General features: G+C 48.5%; 1 protein-coding gene and 1 non-coding gene across 2 annotated transcripts; one reads left to right on the forward strand and one right to left on the reverse strand.

Moving 5' to 3' along the window:
* Positions 1-9,229: 9,229 nt before the first annotated feature.
* On the reverse strand, positions 9,230-14,634 carry LOC102147401 (spermatogenesis-associated protein 31E1). Its single transcript, XM_005605997.4, has 4 exons — positions 14,392-14,634; positions 13,598-13,658; positions 12,945-13,005; positions 9,230-12,669 (listed from the first exon to the last, which is right to left on the reverse strand). The coding sequence occupies exons 1-4, from the start codon at positions 14,575-14,577 to the stop codon at positions 9,429-9,431; spliced, it is 3,549 nt and encodes a 1,182-aa protein (XP_005606054.2). The 5' UTR covers positions 14,578-14,634; the 3' UTR covers positions 9,230-9,428.
* MIR7667 (microRNA mir-7667) lies at positions 13,470-13,590 on the forward strand. The gene has a single exon (NR_128058.1). It is a non-coding gene; the product is annotated as a microRNA mir-7667 (primary transcript).
* Positions 14,635-16,211: the final 1,577 nt, after the last annotated feature.

Raw genomic sequence — 16,211 nt, forward strand, 5'->3', positions numbered from 1 at the left:
CGTTTTTCTGTGTTCCTCCCTACTTTCTCTCTTTAGATTTTTAATTCTGTAACTTCTCTTACCTTCTCTCTAATGATGTTTTCCTTACAACCATAAAGAATGAGAATTCTTTTCAGGAAATATGTAAATGTCTTACCATCAATTCTGGTACTGTAGTTAGTAAATATTTTTCCTATTCTTTCTATATTTTGGAAACACATCAGAACTTATTACTTATGCAAAGTAGACAATAAATAAAAATTAATAGTTTGAAACTTTGGGACTATGAATTATAAGGGCAGAAGCCACTTTTCGTGCTTCTCTGTCTTGAGCATTCAGCCCAATGGCATTGTGGTGATGGAGTAATGATGACAATGGGGACATGTCACTGCTGACACAGGGACTCAGCTTCTCTTCAGGTTAAGCTGTTTAACTTAATCCACAGAAAGTGAGAATTTCTCTAAAGTAATTTCAGTACTTTTAAAATTACAATTTATTACAAAAGTTAATTGTTTTCCTATATGCCAGCAATAAACAAGTAGAATTTGAAATTAAAACCCAATACTATTTACATTAGCACCACACACAAAAAAAAATAGGTATAAATCTAACAAAATATGTATAAAATCTGTATGAGGAAAACTACAAATTCTGATGAATGAAATCAAACAAGAACTACATAAATGGAGAAATACTCCATATTCATGGATAGGAACTCAATATCGTCAGTGTCAGTTCTTCCCAACTTTACCTGTAGATTCAACCCAATCCCAATCAAAATGCCAAGTTGTTTTGTGGATATCAATAGACTTATTTGAAAGTTTATATGGAGAGACAAAAGAGCCAGATAGTCAACACAATATTGAAGGAGGAGAACAAAGTGGCAGGACTGACATCTCGTTACTTCAAGATTTACTATAAAGCTGTGGTAATCAAGACAGTGTGGTATTGATAAAAGAACAGACAAATAGATCAATGAAACAATAGAGAGTTAAGAAAGACACACATAAATGTAGTCAATTGATCTTTGACAAAGGAGTAAAGGCAATACAATGAACAAAGATTGTCTTTTCAACAAATGGTGCTGGAACAACTGGACATACACATGCAAAAAAGTGAATCTGGGCACAGACCTTACCTCTTGGACACAAAAATTAACTTGAAGTAGATCATAGACCTAAATGTAAAAGTCAAACTATAAAACTAGAAGATAACAGAGGAGAAAACGTGAATGACCCTGGGCATTGTGATGACTTTTTAGATACAACACCAAAGGCACAATCCACAAAAGAAATAATCATAAGCTGGAGTTCATTAAAGTTAAAAACTTCTGCTCTACAAAAGAAAATGTGAAGTGAATGAGAAGACAAGCTACAGACTGTTAGAAAATATTTGTAAAAGACATATCGATAAAGGACTGTTAACCAAAATATGCAAAGAACTCAACAATAAGAAAACAAGCAACCCAATTTAAAAATGAGCAAAAAACCTGAACAGATAGTGCATCAATGAAGGTGTACAAATGGCAAATAAGCACATGAAAAGATTCTCACCATTGTACGTCATTAGAGAATTGCAAATTAAAACAACAGTGGGATACCACTACACACCTATTAGGATGGCCAAAATCCAGAACACTGACAGCATCAGATGCTAGTGATGGAGCAACAGGAACTCTCATTCATTGCTGGTGGGAATGCAAAATGGTACATTGACTTTGGAAATGATTTGTCAGTTTCCTACAAAACTAGACATACTCTTACCTTATAATCCAGCAATCTCTCCTTGGTATTGACAGGGAGGAGTTGAAAACTCATCTACACCAAAACCTACACACAGATGTTTGTAGTAGCTTTATTCATAATTGCCAAAAATTGAAAGCAACCGAGATATCTTTCAGTAGGCAAATGGTAAATAAAAATAAACTGTGGTACATCCAGACAATGGAATATTATTCATTCCTAAAAAGAAATGAGCTATCAAGCCATGAAAAGACATGGAAGAGCCGTAAGTACATATTACTAAGTGAAAGAAGCCTATCTGAAAGGCTACATACTATATGATTCAAAATATATGACGTTCTGGAAAAGGCCAAACTCTGGAGACCGTAAAGAGATCAGTGGTTGCTAGGGTTGCAGGGGAGGGAGGGATAAATAGGTGAAGCACAGAGGATTTTTAGGGTAGTGAAACTACTCTGTAAGATACCACAGTGATGGATATATGTCATTATCATTTGTCCAAACTCACAGAATGTACCACACCCAGAGTGCCTGTAGCATGAACTCTGGACTCTGGGTGACAGTGCGTCCATATAGGTTCATCAGCTGTAACAAACATACCCCTGTGGAGCAGGTGTCAATAGTAGAGGAGGCTGTGTGTGAGGGGCAGAGGGTATGTGGGTACTTTCTCCTCAGTTTTGCTATGAATATTAAACTGCTCTGAAAAAAATTTTAAAAATTTTTAATATACTTTATTCCCGGCAACATACTGGATACTTTCTCCTTCACCAAAAACTTGAGACTGACACTAGGGCATGGAAATGACTTTTTTCTGAGTTTCCCCAAATAGAGATCGATCACTTACATCTTGTTACTGAGGAGAAAAGCATTTGATACTCATTAAAATGTAAATTTAGTTGGGTCTACTTCATGTCACCAAAAAACACTGGAAGATCCTTCCATTTAATTTTGACTTAAGCCTCATTTAGTTTAGTGTATAATAGTATTTGTTGTCTTCCTTAGAAATTTTCAAACCTTTCTTAAACTGTGACCTCAAAGTTCCTGAAATTTTTTCATGAAAAAACAAAGACAAGTTTTGAAACTTTCACAGATTTGGGAAATATTCTGACTTATATGTCCTCCTTGCAGCATAGTAAAGTCTCTGAGACTTTCCCCACACACACAATGAAAGAATGACCACAAGCTCTTTGCTTTCTTTAACCCAAACTTCCAACTTCTTTGGCTGCAGAATCTTTTTATGAAACAGTATTCTTTATCATCCACTTTGAAAGATGTTGTACACGACCCAGCATTGCTGAATTAGCGTGGCCTGCCCACTAGAAGGTGGTCATAAAATGGAAGATTCAGACCAAAGAGAATGAATGAAAATATTAGAATGTTTATTTTTTTGCATTAGAGACAGCTTTCAAGTTATAGTAGACCTGAATAAGCGTATTCAATCCTCTTTCTGCTTTCAAAAAACGATTGTACTTTTGCGTCATTTTTGGATGGGGCAATTGTCAGCAGGAGGGTGTAATCAAGAGGGCGTTGGCGATGGTGCATTGCTGTCAACTCTGCGCTCAGCTCAGTCTCCTTTCAGGGCTCCCTCACGCTGGATGAGATGATCTTAAATTCTGAGTCTGCGAGATGGCTGGAATCTATGAGGAGCCACCTCTGCACCCTACCAAGCTTAGGGGCTTGGGTCCTTAAGGTGAAACATTAGCCACCAGCTGTCATTGCTTCATCCTTGGGCCCCTGTGACCTCTGATCAGACTCAGTTGGCTATAAAACTAAGACCACTGTTACAGGAAAAAATCACGTAGTTTGTTATTCAAATAGGATGATTTCAACATTGGTTATCCACACCTACTTTGAGATTGTAAAAAGCAGTGATAAACGTGACTATGGAGTGTATGAACTGTGTCCTATGAAACAGAGCTAGTTAACAAAGTAAACACCTCTCAGCTGCAGATGATCTCTTGTGTCCATCTGGGCTCTCTGGGTTGCCCTGAGCCTGACAGGCCACAGCCTGGGGACCAGGACAGCAACAGCCACACAGGCCTGGGAGTGCACGGCAAAATTGTGAGGGAGGAATATTACAGCCAGACCCAGATGTACTGTTTCCTCCAGTCACTGCTCTTTTGTGAAAATTCTTTTTAAACAAATACATAGTTTTGTCCCAAAGTAAATATAGCTCTGGATGCTTTCTCTGCTAGGAAGTTAGTAGAAAATTTGTTTTCCTAGCCTCTCTTTTGGGTGAACTTTCACCATTGCATAGTCACTCAGAAAAGAGTTCATCGTGCAATACCACCCCTGGACCCGTGTCCGCAAATGTCTGGCCCACAATGTCGAGGAACTCACCTGCAGGTAAACAGGTGCTTGAATGTGATTTAATACCCGTGTGACCAAACTTGATGACATTTATTATCTGAAGGGAAACATGGCCACGCACTGGAACAGTGACAGCTGGCGCGGGCGGCTCTCTGCCTCTTCTTCGGGATCTCCCTGCGAGATCTGCTCACCTCTCAGCCTTAAAGCGCCTGCGCTGCGTGAGAGGCCCCTGGGGGCCGGCCTCACTTCCAGAGATGCCCTGACCTCCTGCTGGTTTCTCTGAAGCGCCTCCAGCAGCGCTCTCCACACAGGAGTCCTTCCCACTCGCCAGCGTGTGGGAGCGTCACACGCTCGTCAGGTGCTCTTCACTTCAATGATTTGGCTTCTAGTTCTCAATTTGTTTCTGCTCCTACCCTTTCAGAGCTTTTCACCGCCCATGGGAAACATCTGGGAAAGGTCAGGTGATCCTCAAATCTAAATGCTTCAACCTAGTTTGTCCTTAAGGCTGATTTTTTTTCCCCAAGGAAGTCACTTTCTCCTTTGCTATGTCAAAATTGAGATTTTTAGCATAAAAATGAATACACAAGTGAACACCCCCAATATTGGCATTTTCACAGCTAATTCGTAACATTTTTTTGTAAAGAAGAAAGAAAAATGGGCAAATATCTTTAAAGGTAATACTACATAAATAAATAATAATAGCCAAGCCTAAATCCCTAAATTCCAAATTTTGTAACATTTTGTAGGCTTATATCTCAATTCTTTCTCCTGAAACAGGAAATGCTCTTTCAGATGAACTGTGAAAGTTGGTCACAAAGTTAACCGAAAATGAAAACTTATAAATTCGGATCCCTTTCCAACAGCTCAAAGGCCTAGCACCAGCCCGGGGGCGGGGGCGTGTGGTGGGGGGAGGCTTGGGGTTGTGGTTCCTGAACCAGGAAAGGAGGCCCTAGCGCCCCCTGCAGCCCTGCAGGGACTGGAGGAAGGCCGAGAGGTGGGGAGGGAGGAGGAGTTTTTACAGAGAGTTTTCAGGGATGTGGGTATACCCCGACACCTGTCTCCACAGGGGGCATCCAGGAAGCAACTTTGAGAACCTGCCAGTGTCCCCTGACATTTGGGGAACGCACGGCAGGACTGTATGACCATCCTGGAGACATAGGGGAAGGGGCGGGCTGATGTTCTGGCAGACGGTAGGGGGCGCTGCATTTGGGAGAAGTGCTGTCCCAGCCTCAGATTGAAGGTGTCCGCGCTGACTGAAGGTGGCCTAGCTTGAGAGGGAGCTGCACTGAGAGCGGAGGAGATGGTACAGTAGGAGTACTGCCCCGTGATGGGGGAACTGTGGGGCCCACCAGAGGAGGTGCTGGCCCACAACAAGGAACTGCAGTTGCTAGGCCCCTGAAATGGCACAGAATGGCCACGAGAGAAAGTCCACTCTGAACCCCCCAAGTTCAGGCGGCGCCACTGTGGGCTTGCAGCAGTGCAGCCCGTCGCTGAGCATCACTTGCTCTTTTAATCCCCCTACCTCCTTCCCCTGCTGGGCGATGAGAGGTCAGAATTCAAGGTCAGTAAGCTGGGTGAGCAGGCGAGGGTACAGGACAGGACGGGAAGACGAGGAAGCAGCACATGTGCCAACGGAGAAGTCCACGTGTCCCCACGGGCTCCCACAGCCACAGCCCCGGCTAAGTCAGCCTGTTCCCCTGGAGGAGAGAAGCTCTCCATTGAAATGCAACATCGCGTCTGTTAGCCTGCACTGCGTGATTAATTACTGAAATCAGACCTCCTCTGGTTACTGGAGATAACCAGAGGACCCCGGATTCCACCCGAGGGCTGGGGGGCCAGCAGCCAGAGGCCAGTGTGAACAGGCAGGGAAGAGAACAGCTGGTTTGGAAGTACCAACGTGTCCAGCTTGTTCAAAGTGAACGAAGCGAGAGCTGTGGGACGGCAGCGTCCTCTAAAGTCAGAGTAAGCTAAGAGAGACCCACTAACCACCGTGCGGCAAAAAGTGGTTTGAAAATTACTTGAAAGAATATTCAATTTTCTCAAAGAGGATTTTAAATTTCTAATACATATAAAACACTAGCCTTTGTGCTAGGAAATTTTGCTTAATTTTATAAAAAATAACCAGTGTGTACTTTATTTAACAAATAAAAACTAACTTGATAACTACTAATGTGAAAAACTAAGAATGATGATAATAGCAAAATCACTCCATACTTGCTCTGCAAAGTGTCACCATTTAACTCGATTCCCCTTCCCTGCCACACCGTTAACGCGGATCGCCCTTTTCCGGGTCGAGGAAACAAAGTTTGGAGGCACTGGTGATTTGCCCAAGTCTCAGACCTGGTGGGTGGAAAGTTTTTGACACCACACTCTGCAAAATAAGTCTACACACTCTACGAAATATTTATTGACCTTCGGAATAGGCAGGGAAAATGTCACCAGAGTGAAATTATGGCAGGAACAAAAAGGAAGGAAGGCGGTCTTGCTTCTGAAGTTTCTGGGTGATCAGTGCACTGAGAGAGGTCTGTCTGGTTGAAGTGGTCCCTGGAAACAAATGGGAGATTGTGACACCACAGGGAGCAGGTGGTTGTGAGTCCAGCATCTGGACTCAGGAGGGAGGAAGGACTGCAGACATCATTGCAGTGGCTGAGGGTGAGAAATTCGAGAGCATGAAAGTGTTCAGAACCAGAGGGCTGTGTCACCCACGTTTGCTACGAAGGATGTTAGGGAGTTCTGCTCCCTCGTCTGCTGTGTCTGGCATGGCACTAGGTTATAGCTACGTGGAGGTTAGCTTCATCAGCGCTGCCATGGCTCTGTGGTGGGATGCAGCTGTGGAGAGCACAGAGTGTGGGTCCCTGGGGAAAGGGCTCTTCTGGTTCGCAGAGCGCATGGACGCCAGCCCGGCACAGGCCAGGGAGGGCACCACCGAGACCTGAGCAAGGAGACTGGCGCCTGCTTGGAAATGCAGCCATCCACATGGCCAGGGGTGCAATTACACAGACTGATCCTGCTCCCGGAATGATGACGACTGACTGGCCTCAGAGAGGCTGTGGCAGTTATGAAGCCCTGGATCATCCGGATCTGGATGTTCCCTACTGTGCCCATGTGTGAGCACCACAGAAAGTGTAGCTGTATGTATTTGGGAACACTTCCAGAAATTTCTTCCTGTAGGGGTTCAATATAAAGTGTATGAAACTGAAAATAATATTGTAATCTAAAAGGGGACTCTCTCAGGGTTAACCTTGTAGTCTGGCTACTTCTGTTTGTTTGTTTGCCTATTCGGAGAAAGTCTTTACCCCTTGGAGTGTTGAGAAGTCATCACATAACTGCTGCCCTCCACGTTTTGTTTATTGAAATCATTGTGAGAACTGTTTTAAACATAAATCGATTTCACAGCCAAACTTGTAATTATCCTGAATGTCATGTAGAGAACCTTTTATCTGTAAATTAAAAATCACTTCACTTTCAGCAGGATGTTCCCTACTGTGCACATGGTGAGGGCCCAGAGGCAGGACCTGGCTCCAGGGAGAAACTGCAGCACACGCAGGCCTGTGCCCACTCCACCCCTCCACCCCGGGTCCCGGTCCCACATGTTGGGTTCTGACAGACATGGGGGGCAGAGCCCATTCTGCTGACATCTGGATCGGGGCACCTCCTGGAGCAGGACTCTCCACCACAGGAGTGGCCCCCTGGAGCTGGGCCCACTCTGTGCCCTGCGTGTGGCACAAAGCACAGAATCACTCTAGAGAAAGTGCTCCTGTGTCCCAGCTTTCCTGTGTGGACAGGGGCCTGGGGAGGACGAAAGCTGGGCTGGGAGCAGAGTGCACAGTGGACCACTCCTGGACTGCACCCTCATTCTGGACAGGTCACTTCCAGCCCATTATGTGGCAAATCCTGTCTGACGGCCTCTTCTCCAGGCTCTGGGGTAAGCAAGACTGGGAGCCAGGCAAGACTTGCTACATGACCCCAGGCCAATCCCTTGGCCCTTGAAGTACCACCTGTCGCCTGGGAACCATCCTGGGACCACACATGTAAGTAAAGGTCACAGACTGTGAGTCCTGAGGTCCCCAGTCCTTCGCAAGTTTATAAATGTACCGTGAAGAAGTTAACCTTCCCTGCTTGAAGGCTTTGCTGCTTCTGTGAACGTGGCCTTCTGTGTAGGGGCTACACGTGCCTTCTCTGGTTCTGGGCTGCGGGAGCTGGAGTGGGGTGGAGACCCTGGGGGGGGGCCACGATGAGCCACTGGGCCCCTAACTTCTCCTCCCTTCTGGGCCTGTAGATGGTGATGAGATCTGTAGGTGCAGGGGCACCTGGCTCACTGCACCATTTATAGGCACGTCTGCCACTTTGCCTCCTTCCCCCACATCCTGCTCTAGGTGCACAGTGTCCCACGGTCAGATAGTGACCGCCACACAGTCATGGCTCTGCTCCATTCCCGAGGAAGGGAAGGCGGGCGGCCAAGAGCAGAGCCCTTCTCTCCTCTCCAGTAGGGCTGGATTGGCCCTCAGCAGCCTCCATGCTCCCCACTGCACACCCTGAGAGCTGGGAGCGCCATCCTCACCCTTGCTGCTGCTCCAGAGGGTGAGATGGGCAGAGGGAGGCTGACGCTGAGCTACGAGGGTTCCCCGGCCCATCTCAATCCCAGATTCATCAGGGAGAGAAGGCTCCCGGGGAAGGCATCATCTATTCCCACCATGAGATCCGGGGGCCAAGATTTCTCCCACCTCTGGACTCAGGGCCAGCACTGCCCCCAAAGTCCCCTCCCCGCTCTGTGACACGTGAACTTGTCTCCAACACTTCCTGGAGCCTGAGGGGAATTTCAGCCTCTGGCAACCTCTTCCCCACAGCTGCACGTGTTCAAGGTAGGGAGAAAGCAGGAAAGGACAGGCTGAGCCTGCTCCTGGAGTGGGGTCTTTTTGCTCATCTTGACAAGTTCTGGATGCTTTCGCTTGTTTCTGTAATGATGGAGTTATGGAAACTTAAGGTGCAATGAGGGAATGGGGGTGGGGGTGGGTATGCCACGCTGCAGCCAGCCTCTCTCCATGGCCGCAACCCTTCTGGAAGCCAAAGCAGGCACTCAGGAAGAGCAGACCCAGAGCCCTTCCCTTCCACCCAGCAGGACACAGACAGAGGCTGCCACCTCTTGTGAGGAAAGACGTATTTTGAGAAACAATAAAAATTGGAGGAAGAAGCCATTTGCATAGAGAAAATGTGCCAACCTTAGGAAATTCCTAACCAGATTTTCTCTGCATAAACTACATTTTTTATTGGCAGAAAGTTTCCCTAACAGGAAAGGCATGAGAAGCACACTCTCAAGGACAGCATGTTGGGTAATGGTGGGCTGAGGCACCTGCCACATTCGGCCCGTGCTGGGAGGGTCTGGCTGGGGACCCAGGCTCCCTAGGTGGAAACCCACTTGCCATCCCTCTCTCTGGTCCACCTGCTCTTGTTAGGACAGCCGTGGACCCCAGAGGTGGCTTTGTGACTGTAAACTGTATTTGTCATCACTCTTCTCTGCTCTGGGGAGGAGAAAGCCCCCTGGTAGTGGGAATGCCCACTTCCGGGGGCCTGGAATTGTTCTTTGTGCTGCCATTTCTCTGAGCCGCAAAGTCCTTGGTGAAGCCTCAATGTCTCTGCCAGGATCTGTCCAACAGATGTCGCGATCATCTGCGCTTCACCAGCCCCGCCGTCCTTAACAGAGCTTGTGACTGGTCCAGGGCTCTGGGCAGTGGCTGACGCAGGCTCGCCCTTTGGAGGGAGATCTTCTAGTCTTTTGTCTTTTTGACTGGGGTCAAGATGCTGCAGAAAGTGCTGCATCTCTTTTCTGAAGTGGCTGGAGTGTCCCTTCTCCAGCAGGAGCTGGAAGCATTTGCTCCCAGTGGTGTCTCCTGTTCCCCTGACTTGGGAGGGGCGGCTCATCTCACTGGCTTGGGAAGCCCTCAGTCCTGCAAACCTTTCTTCACACTCTCCTGGTTTGGGCCTCCTGTAGTCATTCCTCTCATCAGTTGGGACAAATATCTTGCTCTGGCTCTTACGTGGGTCCTTAGCTTTTGGTATCCTGGGCTGCTGCTGCCCCTGGCTGGTCTTTCCACTAGGTATGAGGTCATATGGCACCTGGGAAGCTGGTGTGTCCTCACTGGTGTGTTCCCTCTGGGAACTGGAACTACGGCAGGGGTCTCGCGAGGCCTGGCGCCCGCTCCCCTCCCTTGGCTCCCCCCTGGCCACGGCTGAACTGGGACTCGGCCCCAGCCTGCCTTTCTCGGCCCCCATCACAGGCTCACTGTGCCAGTTTCTGCCCACAGAGCTTTTTGTGAGAGACTGAGGAGGCGGCCTGCCCTCCTGTCCAGCAAGAGGGGCCTCTGAGGGCCCATCACCAGGTGGGGTCCCACCCAGGGCCTCCTGGATTTCTTCACGCACAGGGGACGGGGCCGGGAGGGGACTTGTCAGGGTGGGAACTGACTCTTCCATCAATTTCTCTCTTGGATGGGGCTGAAGAGATTTTCCCGAGAACGTGGTGAAGCTAGCTTTTGAGTGGGCCCCAGATGCACAGGCAGCTGACGGAGGGAAGGCCGACCGTGGAAGGGGCGAGGGTTGAACCTTTTTCAACTTAAGGAGTTTTATGGGCTTGAGGACCTTGAGGGGTAGACCCCACTTATGGAGCACTCGAAGCTTTGTAATATGTGCTTCCAGAACCTGTCGAGTGTGTGGACTGAGGACGGAATGCCCACAGGAGGTGTTCACAGCGGGTTCCTGACCCTTCCAGGATGCTGGATTTCCGGTTTCCGTGTGAGTGTGGGACTTGGGAAATGCATAGTTGGCAGCAAGCCAGGATCGACGCACACTCACAGGGATCAAACCCTCCTTGATCTGTATCGACTTCCTGCCCAAATGGACTTCCAAGACTTTTTCTAGATGTTTCTCATCTGGGCCTCTGGGTAAGCAATTTCCAGAGTCACTCTTCGAGGGCCTCAGCAAGTGTTTTTCTGACTCCTCGGAGTTCATTCCCAGAACCTTCACTGGGAAGCTGGCTGAGCCCCTGGAGAGATCTTCCGGAATCCTCTGCAGACATTGCCCCAGACCCTTGCTAAAGTCCTTCCCTAGTTGTAACTTTACTTGACCCTTCCCATGGGACTTTCTAGGGCACCTAGACCCCATTTTCTGTGTGTCCTTGCTGCCTTTGTCTGCAAATGCAGAGGGCCGTGAGGGCGCCTGCTTGCCCTGTGCCTGATAAGCCACTAGGAATTCTTCCTGAAGCCGCATCAGTTCCAGAGACACTTGGATCTCTTGGGGCAGGACACCGTGGTGTTCATCTTTGATGAGCCTCTTTTGAAGATGTTGCTTTTGGAGATTAGAGCTGATAAAGTCCCCAGGAAGGGTGGAAACTGACTTGTGAGTGTGGGAGGCCCCACTGCGTTGGGGAAGATTGGGAATGAGTTGGCAAAAGACTTCTTCAGATCGTTTTACCACAGAAGGTAAAGCTCTCTCCCTTTCCAGTTGCTTCTGCAACAGGGAAAATTCCAGATGTATTTTAGTTGGGATGAAAGATTGTGCCTCATTCTGGAATGCAGGGAAAGATACCCCACAGGTCCCCATCTGGGGTGGAGAAGAAGGTGGTTGGATTGGGAGAGAGGATGGGAGATGGTTCTGGGTCTGAGTCTGAGCCAGAGGTTGGGGTTGGGCCCCAGAGTGGGGCAAGGGTGGGGCCTGGGAAAGCCTTGAAGATATTTTAGGCCAGACTGGAACTGGAAAGCAATGAGAGATGCCATTGAATGAAACAGAGGAAGCCTGTAGTTGAGAAGACCTCCTAGAGACCAAGATGGTAGCCACCAGAGACTCACTGTGCAGAGAGGGGAGACCCCAGTAGAGCTGGCTGCATTTCTGCTGTAAATGGTCCCCCAAGACTTTGGGATAGGACAGCTGCCGAGGACTGAGCAGCTGCTCTGGTTTGTCTTTCATGGTCCAGAAGGGGTGGGGGCTTGTGGTGTCCTGCTCAGCGCCTGGTGCTTTCCACATATTCCCTGAAGAGGTCAGGTGGAAGTCTGAGCTCATGTGTTTCGCAAATGCCCCATCGTTTTCTTTCTTATTCCAGATAACCAGTTCGACTCTTTTGGTGATCTGTATGTTCAGCATCTTCTGGACGTCAGGGTTGACAAATGAGGGGCTACCAGCCTCTACCTGCCTGTCGGTGAGGGCTCCCCAGGGTGAGTCCTCCAGCGGGCGGTGAGACAGGCGCTCTTGCTGGCACTCGGGCTGTGATGAGGTGGGGAAGAGCAAGGCCTGGATAACCTTCCACCACTGGGAGAGGAACAAAATGGGACAACTTGTGTGGACAAGGCCTGAGATGGGAGATGCCAAACCAGAGTTACCTGGAGGTGAGCTCTTGGCGACGGTGCCCAGTGGGATTCTTGGCAAGTCAGACTGGTCTTCCTGAGGTTCTGCTGACAGGGTGCAGGCCAGAGGTAGAGGGCGCTTGGTCAGAGGAGCCGGGGAAGCGGACAGGGACATGGCAGGAGCAGCATCTTCCATCTGCTCCCCACGTGGCTGGTGGGCTCCAGCAGACGCTGCTTTGCCCACCTTGCCAGGGGCGTCTTGACGTGAGAGCTGATGAAAGCCACCCTTGTCATGGAGTCTGTCCAGGTGGCTGCAGGAAACAGGAGGCACAAGCTGCAGCCAGGACCAGACGGGCCAAGGAGGGCCAGGCATGTTGGGTGGGGGTGGGCACCTGTGGCCCATGGCCCTCCACAGCCCCCACACTGACCTCACAATGCTCCTGCTGTCCCTCACCCCAGGGCTTTAGCCACACCCCGTCCCCAGGGCTCCCCCTCCCAGGTCAGCCCCAGGCTGCTGGCACCCCGGGGTCATATCATAGGCTCTGGGAGGAAGGACGACCCCGGAGAGAAGGGGAAGATTCCTTACCTTTGCACCAGTAAAACGAGGCCCCGAGCCTCCTCTAGCTCTTTCAGGCAGTCTCTGCAAGCTAGAAATCAGGAGACTGGGTCAGGGTGGTGAAGCGGGGCCCTGGGGTCTCACAGGGGGCTGACTGCAAAGGCCCTTTAGGGAGATCGTGGGGAGGTGAGACTCTGGAGCCCAAGATCAGTGTCCAAGGCCACGTGATCTCTGACAGGGACAACCAGACTTGTGCTCAGGAGCACTTGTCATTTAGAAAGTGCTTCCACATCCATTGCCCCATACGGCCCTCACCACCGCCCTGTGGGGGAGAAAGGGTAGGGGTCACCTCATGGAGGAATCTGAGCCCAGTTAAACAGCTTGTCCGTGATTGGACCTGGAGGTCCCACTCCCAATCCAGCCACTATTGGTCCACTACAGCCCACAGGTCCCTGCCAGGCACCGCCCATTTCCAGGCCCCTCGTGGCTTCATTCCTAGCACAGAATCTGGGAAGTATCTGGGTTCTGATCTCCTTCCCAGGAGCCTCCTCAAGGGCTCTGTTTCCTGAGAGAAACAGGAAAGTCCTACCACTGTCGTCCTCGGAGACCATGGAGCTAGGCCTCAGGGACAGGAGAGATGGAGGCTGGCTCTCGGGGCGCAGGGCTGAGTGGCAGACACTTACCTCTCAAAGCCCCACTTTTCTTCCTAGTCCTGCTGCTCCTCCCCCTCGGCTCCACTTGACGCTGAGGCACGAGAAAAGACGAGGGGCTGGGACCCAGTTCTCACTCTCCTCTCTCTAGACAAGCCGCAGACGCTCAGTGTTCAGGAACAATGTGACTTTCTACACTTAACTGATGGAGCACTGCGTTTTTCCTTTCCTTGTACTCATTTTTAAAGTGGGTAGAAATATTCTCTGTTTCCCTTCTTTGAAGAACACAGAGAAGGTATTTCTATGTGAGACCCACCATGGATTTCTTCCATCACTGTTCCTCTGCTCAAGAAACTCACCTTCACCGACCTACGGGTACATATCTGAGCTTCATCAGGTAGGACTCTGCTTCCCGAGGCCGGAGCCCCACTCCAGCCCCTGCTCAGTCTCTCAGGGGCTCAGATCAGCCCGAGACACCTGCCGCAGGAAGGCAGCTGGTGAACCCGTGCTCAGGGGTCTGTCCTTCCACAGAGAGTGGACTCTTAGTATCCAGTCCTCGGCCACTGGTCACTGAGTTTGGGACTTTGCCCTGGAGCCCTGTAGCACACCTGGACTCCTGGTCTGAGGTCTTTGGATGGAAACCCTACCCCACTCTGACCCCTGCCCAGCCTGGCTTGACCCTGGAAGGATGATGTTCTCTTCTTTCCTGAGAACAGATGTTCTATTCTTTCCCATCCCAGGAGTCTCTCCTGTTGATTCATAAAAGTGAAAATAAGAATAAAAAGAGAGAATCATATTCTCTTGAGTCTTTGCCAAGGCTTCCTTACCTTCTTGATGCTTCCATGTTTCCTAGCTGGTGGTAAGGATGGATTACTCTGGAGGTAGGCAAGTAGCATGAAGAAGAACCCTAGTCCACATAGGACAGTGAGGATGATAGCAATTGCCCAGGAAGTGGAACTGGAGCTCAGCCAGATATCAATAATGCTTTTCAGAGAAAAGAGAGGATTCTCCATCGTCTGAATCCATCCTCTGAATTGCACTGCTTCCCACAGGCAACTGAGCACTGGGAGTGGCGTGGGGACTAGAGCCTCAAGCCCACATCACAGAGCTGTGACCTTGTCACAAAGGGCTCCTGAGAGTGGGAGACGAGGGGACAGAAGAGGAGCAGGCTGGACCACAGCCTTTCCCCCACTATCTAGTCTAGCACCTCCACCCTCCTGGGCTTTCTAGACCTTAGTCAATTTCCTATTCATTCCACCTGGACCTCAATACTTGATTCCTTGTATCTCTTGGAGATCTTGGCTTGAACCCACTGATTCATACTCTTTGAAAGTCTGAAGTTCTCTGAAGAATTTTGGCCATTTCCCAGGGATCTGTACTCTCAGAATCTCCCCTGCCCTTGATTCCAGTTTTTAGCACATCTCAGTTGTACAATACAGTGTTGTCAAGTGTAGTCAGCGTGTTATACGTTAGATCCTCATCTTCTTCATTTATAGCTGGAAGTTTGCGCCCTTTTACAGCCTCTCCCTATTTCCCTACCCCCAGCCCCTGAAAATCACTTTTCTACTCTTCCCATGAGTTTGTCTTTTTTTTTAGATTCCACATATAAGTGGTACCACGCATTATTTGTCTTTCCCTGTGTGGCTTAGTTCATTTAGCATAACGCCCTCCAATTTCATCCATGTTGTCGTAAATCTCAACTCCATTTTTCCCACGTAAGTTTTTCACTTTTGTTAACCCAGAAGTAGAACTTTATTTTATACTTATTTAATATTGACTATTTAAGTTCTTATTGTTTCCATTGAGTTTTGCCAGCTCCACTCAGAATGAATGACACAAAAATTCAAACTAATGATTTATTAAAAATTCATAAAGCTAAGCATAATAAAAATATAAATAATTAAACCTCCAAATAATATGTTTATGTTAGTAGCATTTATACTTCTGAAGTTATAAAAGCTTCGCAAAGATTTATGGGACATGTACACACGCACACATGCATACACACATGCACACATACACGCACATACACAGATATACATAAATACACACATATGCACACACCTTTTGACAGACTAATTCGTTAATTTTAAATCCAACAATTAAGTATTTCCTCATTTTCTTTAAATCTGTTATGTGTTATCTTGACCCCATTTCTTCTTACTCTGCCCAAAATAGACAGTCTCATTTTCCGGAATTTAGAAGCATGTGTTGCGCACCCTGAAGTCAGGCATGGGTTAGGTGAGCTAAAGTCCTGATCTTTAGAGTGGAGATTGTGACTAGGAGAGCAGGGCCTTGGGTTTGAGTCTAGTCTTAAGCAGAGTTTCTGATACCCCGAATGTGTTCTGAACATATTCTTTTTCTTGGCATCCCCCCTTGCCTTCTCCCTCTTGCCCCCTCGAGACTCCCCTGTAGCCTCATGTCCTACCCGTACCTTATAGAGAGGGCACTTTGAGTCCTATAGGCAATTCCCATGTGACATCATTGGACATCCCTCTTGTCACTGGGAACTGGGGATCCACTTAGGGATTGTATGTCTTTTTATGTGTGTGTGAGGAAAATTTGCCCTGAACTAACATCCGTTGTCAATCCTCCTCTTTTTTTGGTTGAGAAAGATTAGCCCTGAGCTACTGTCCATGCCAGTCTT

Source organism: Equus caballus, chromosome 25, assembly GCF_041296265.1.
Source record: "Equus caballus isolate H_3958 breed thoroughbred chromosome 25, TB-T2T, whole genome shotgun sequence".
NCBI lineage: Eukaryota > Metazoa > Chordata > Mammalia > Perissodactyla > Equidae > Equus > Equus caballus.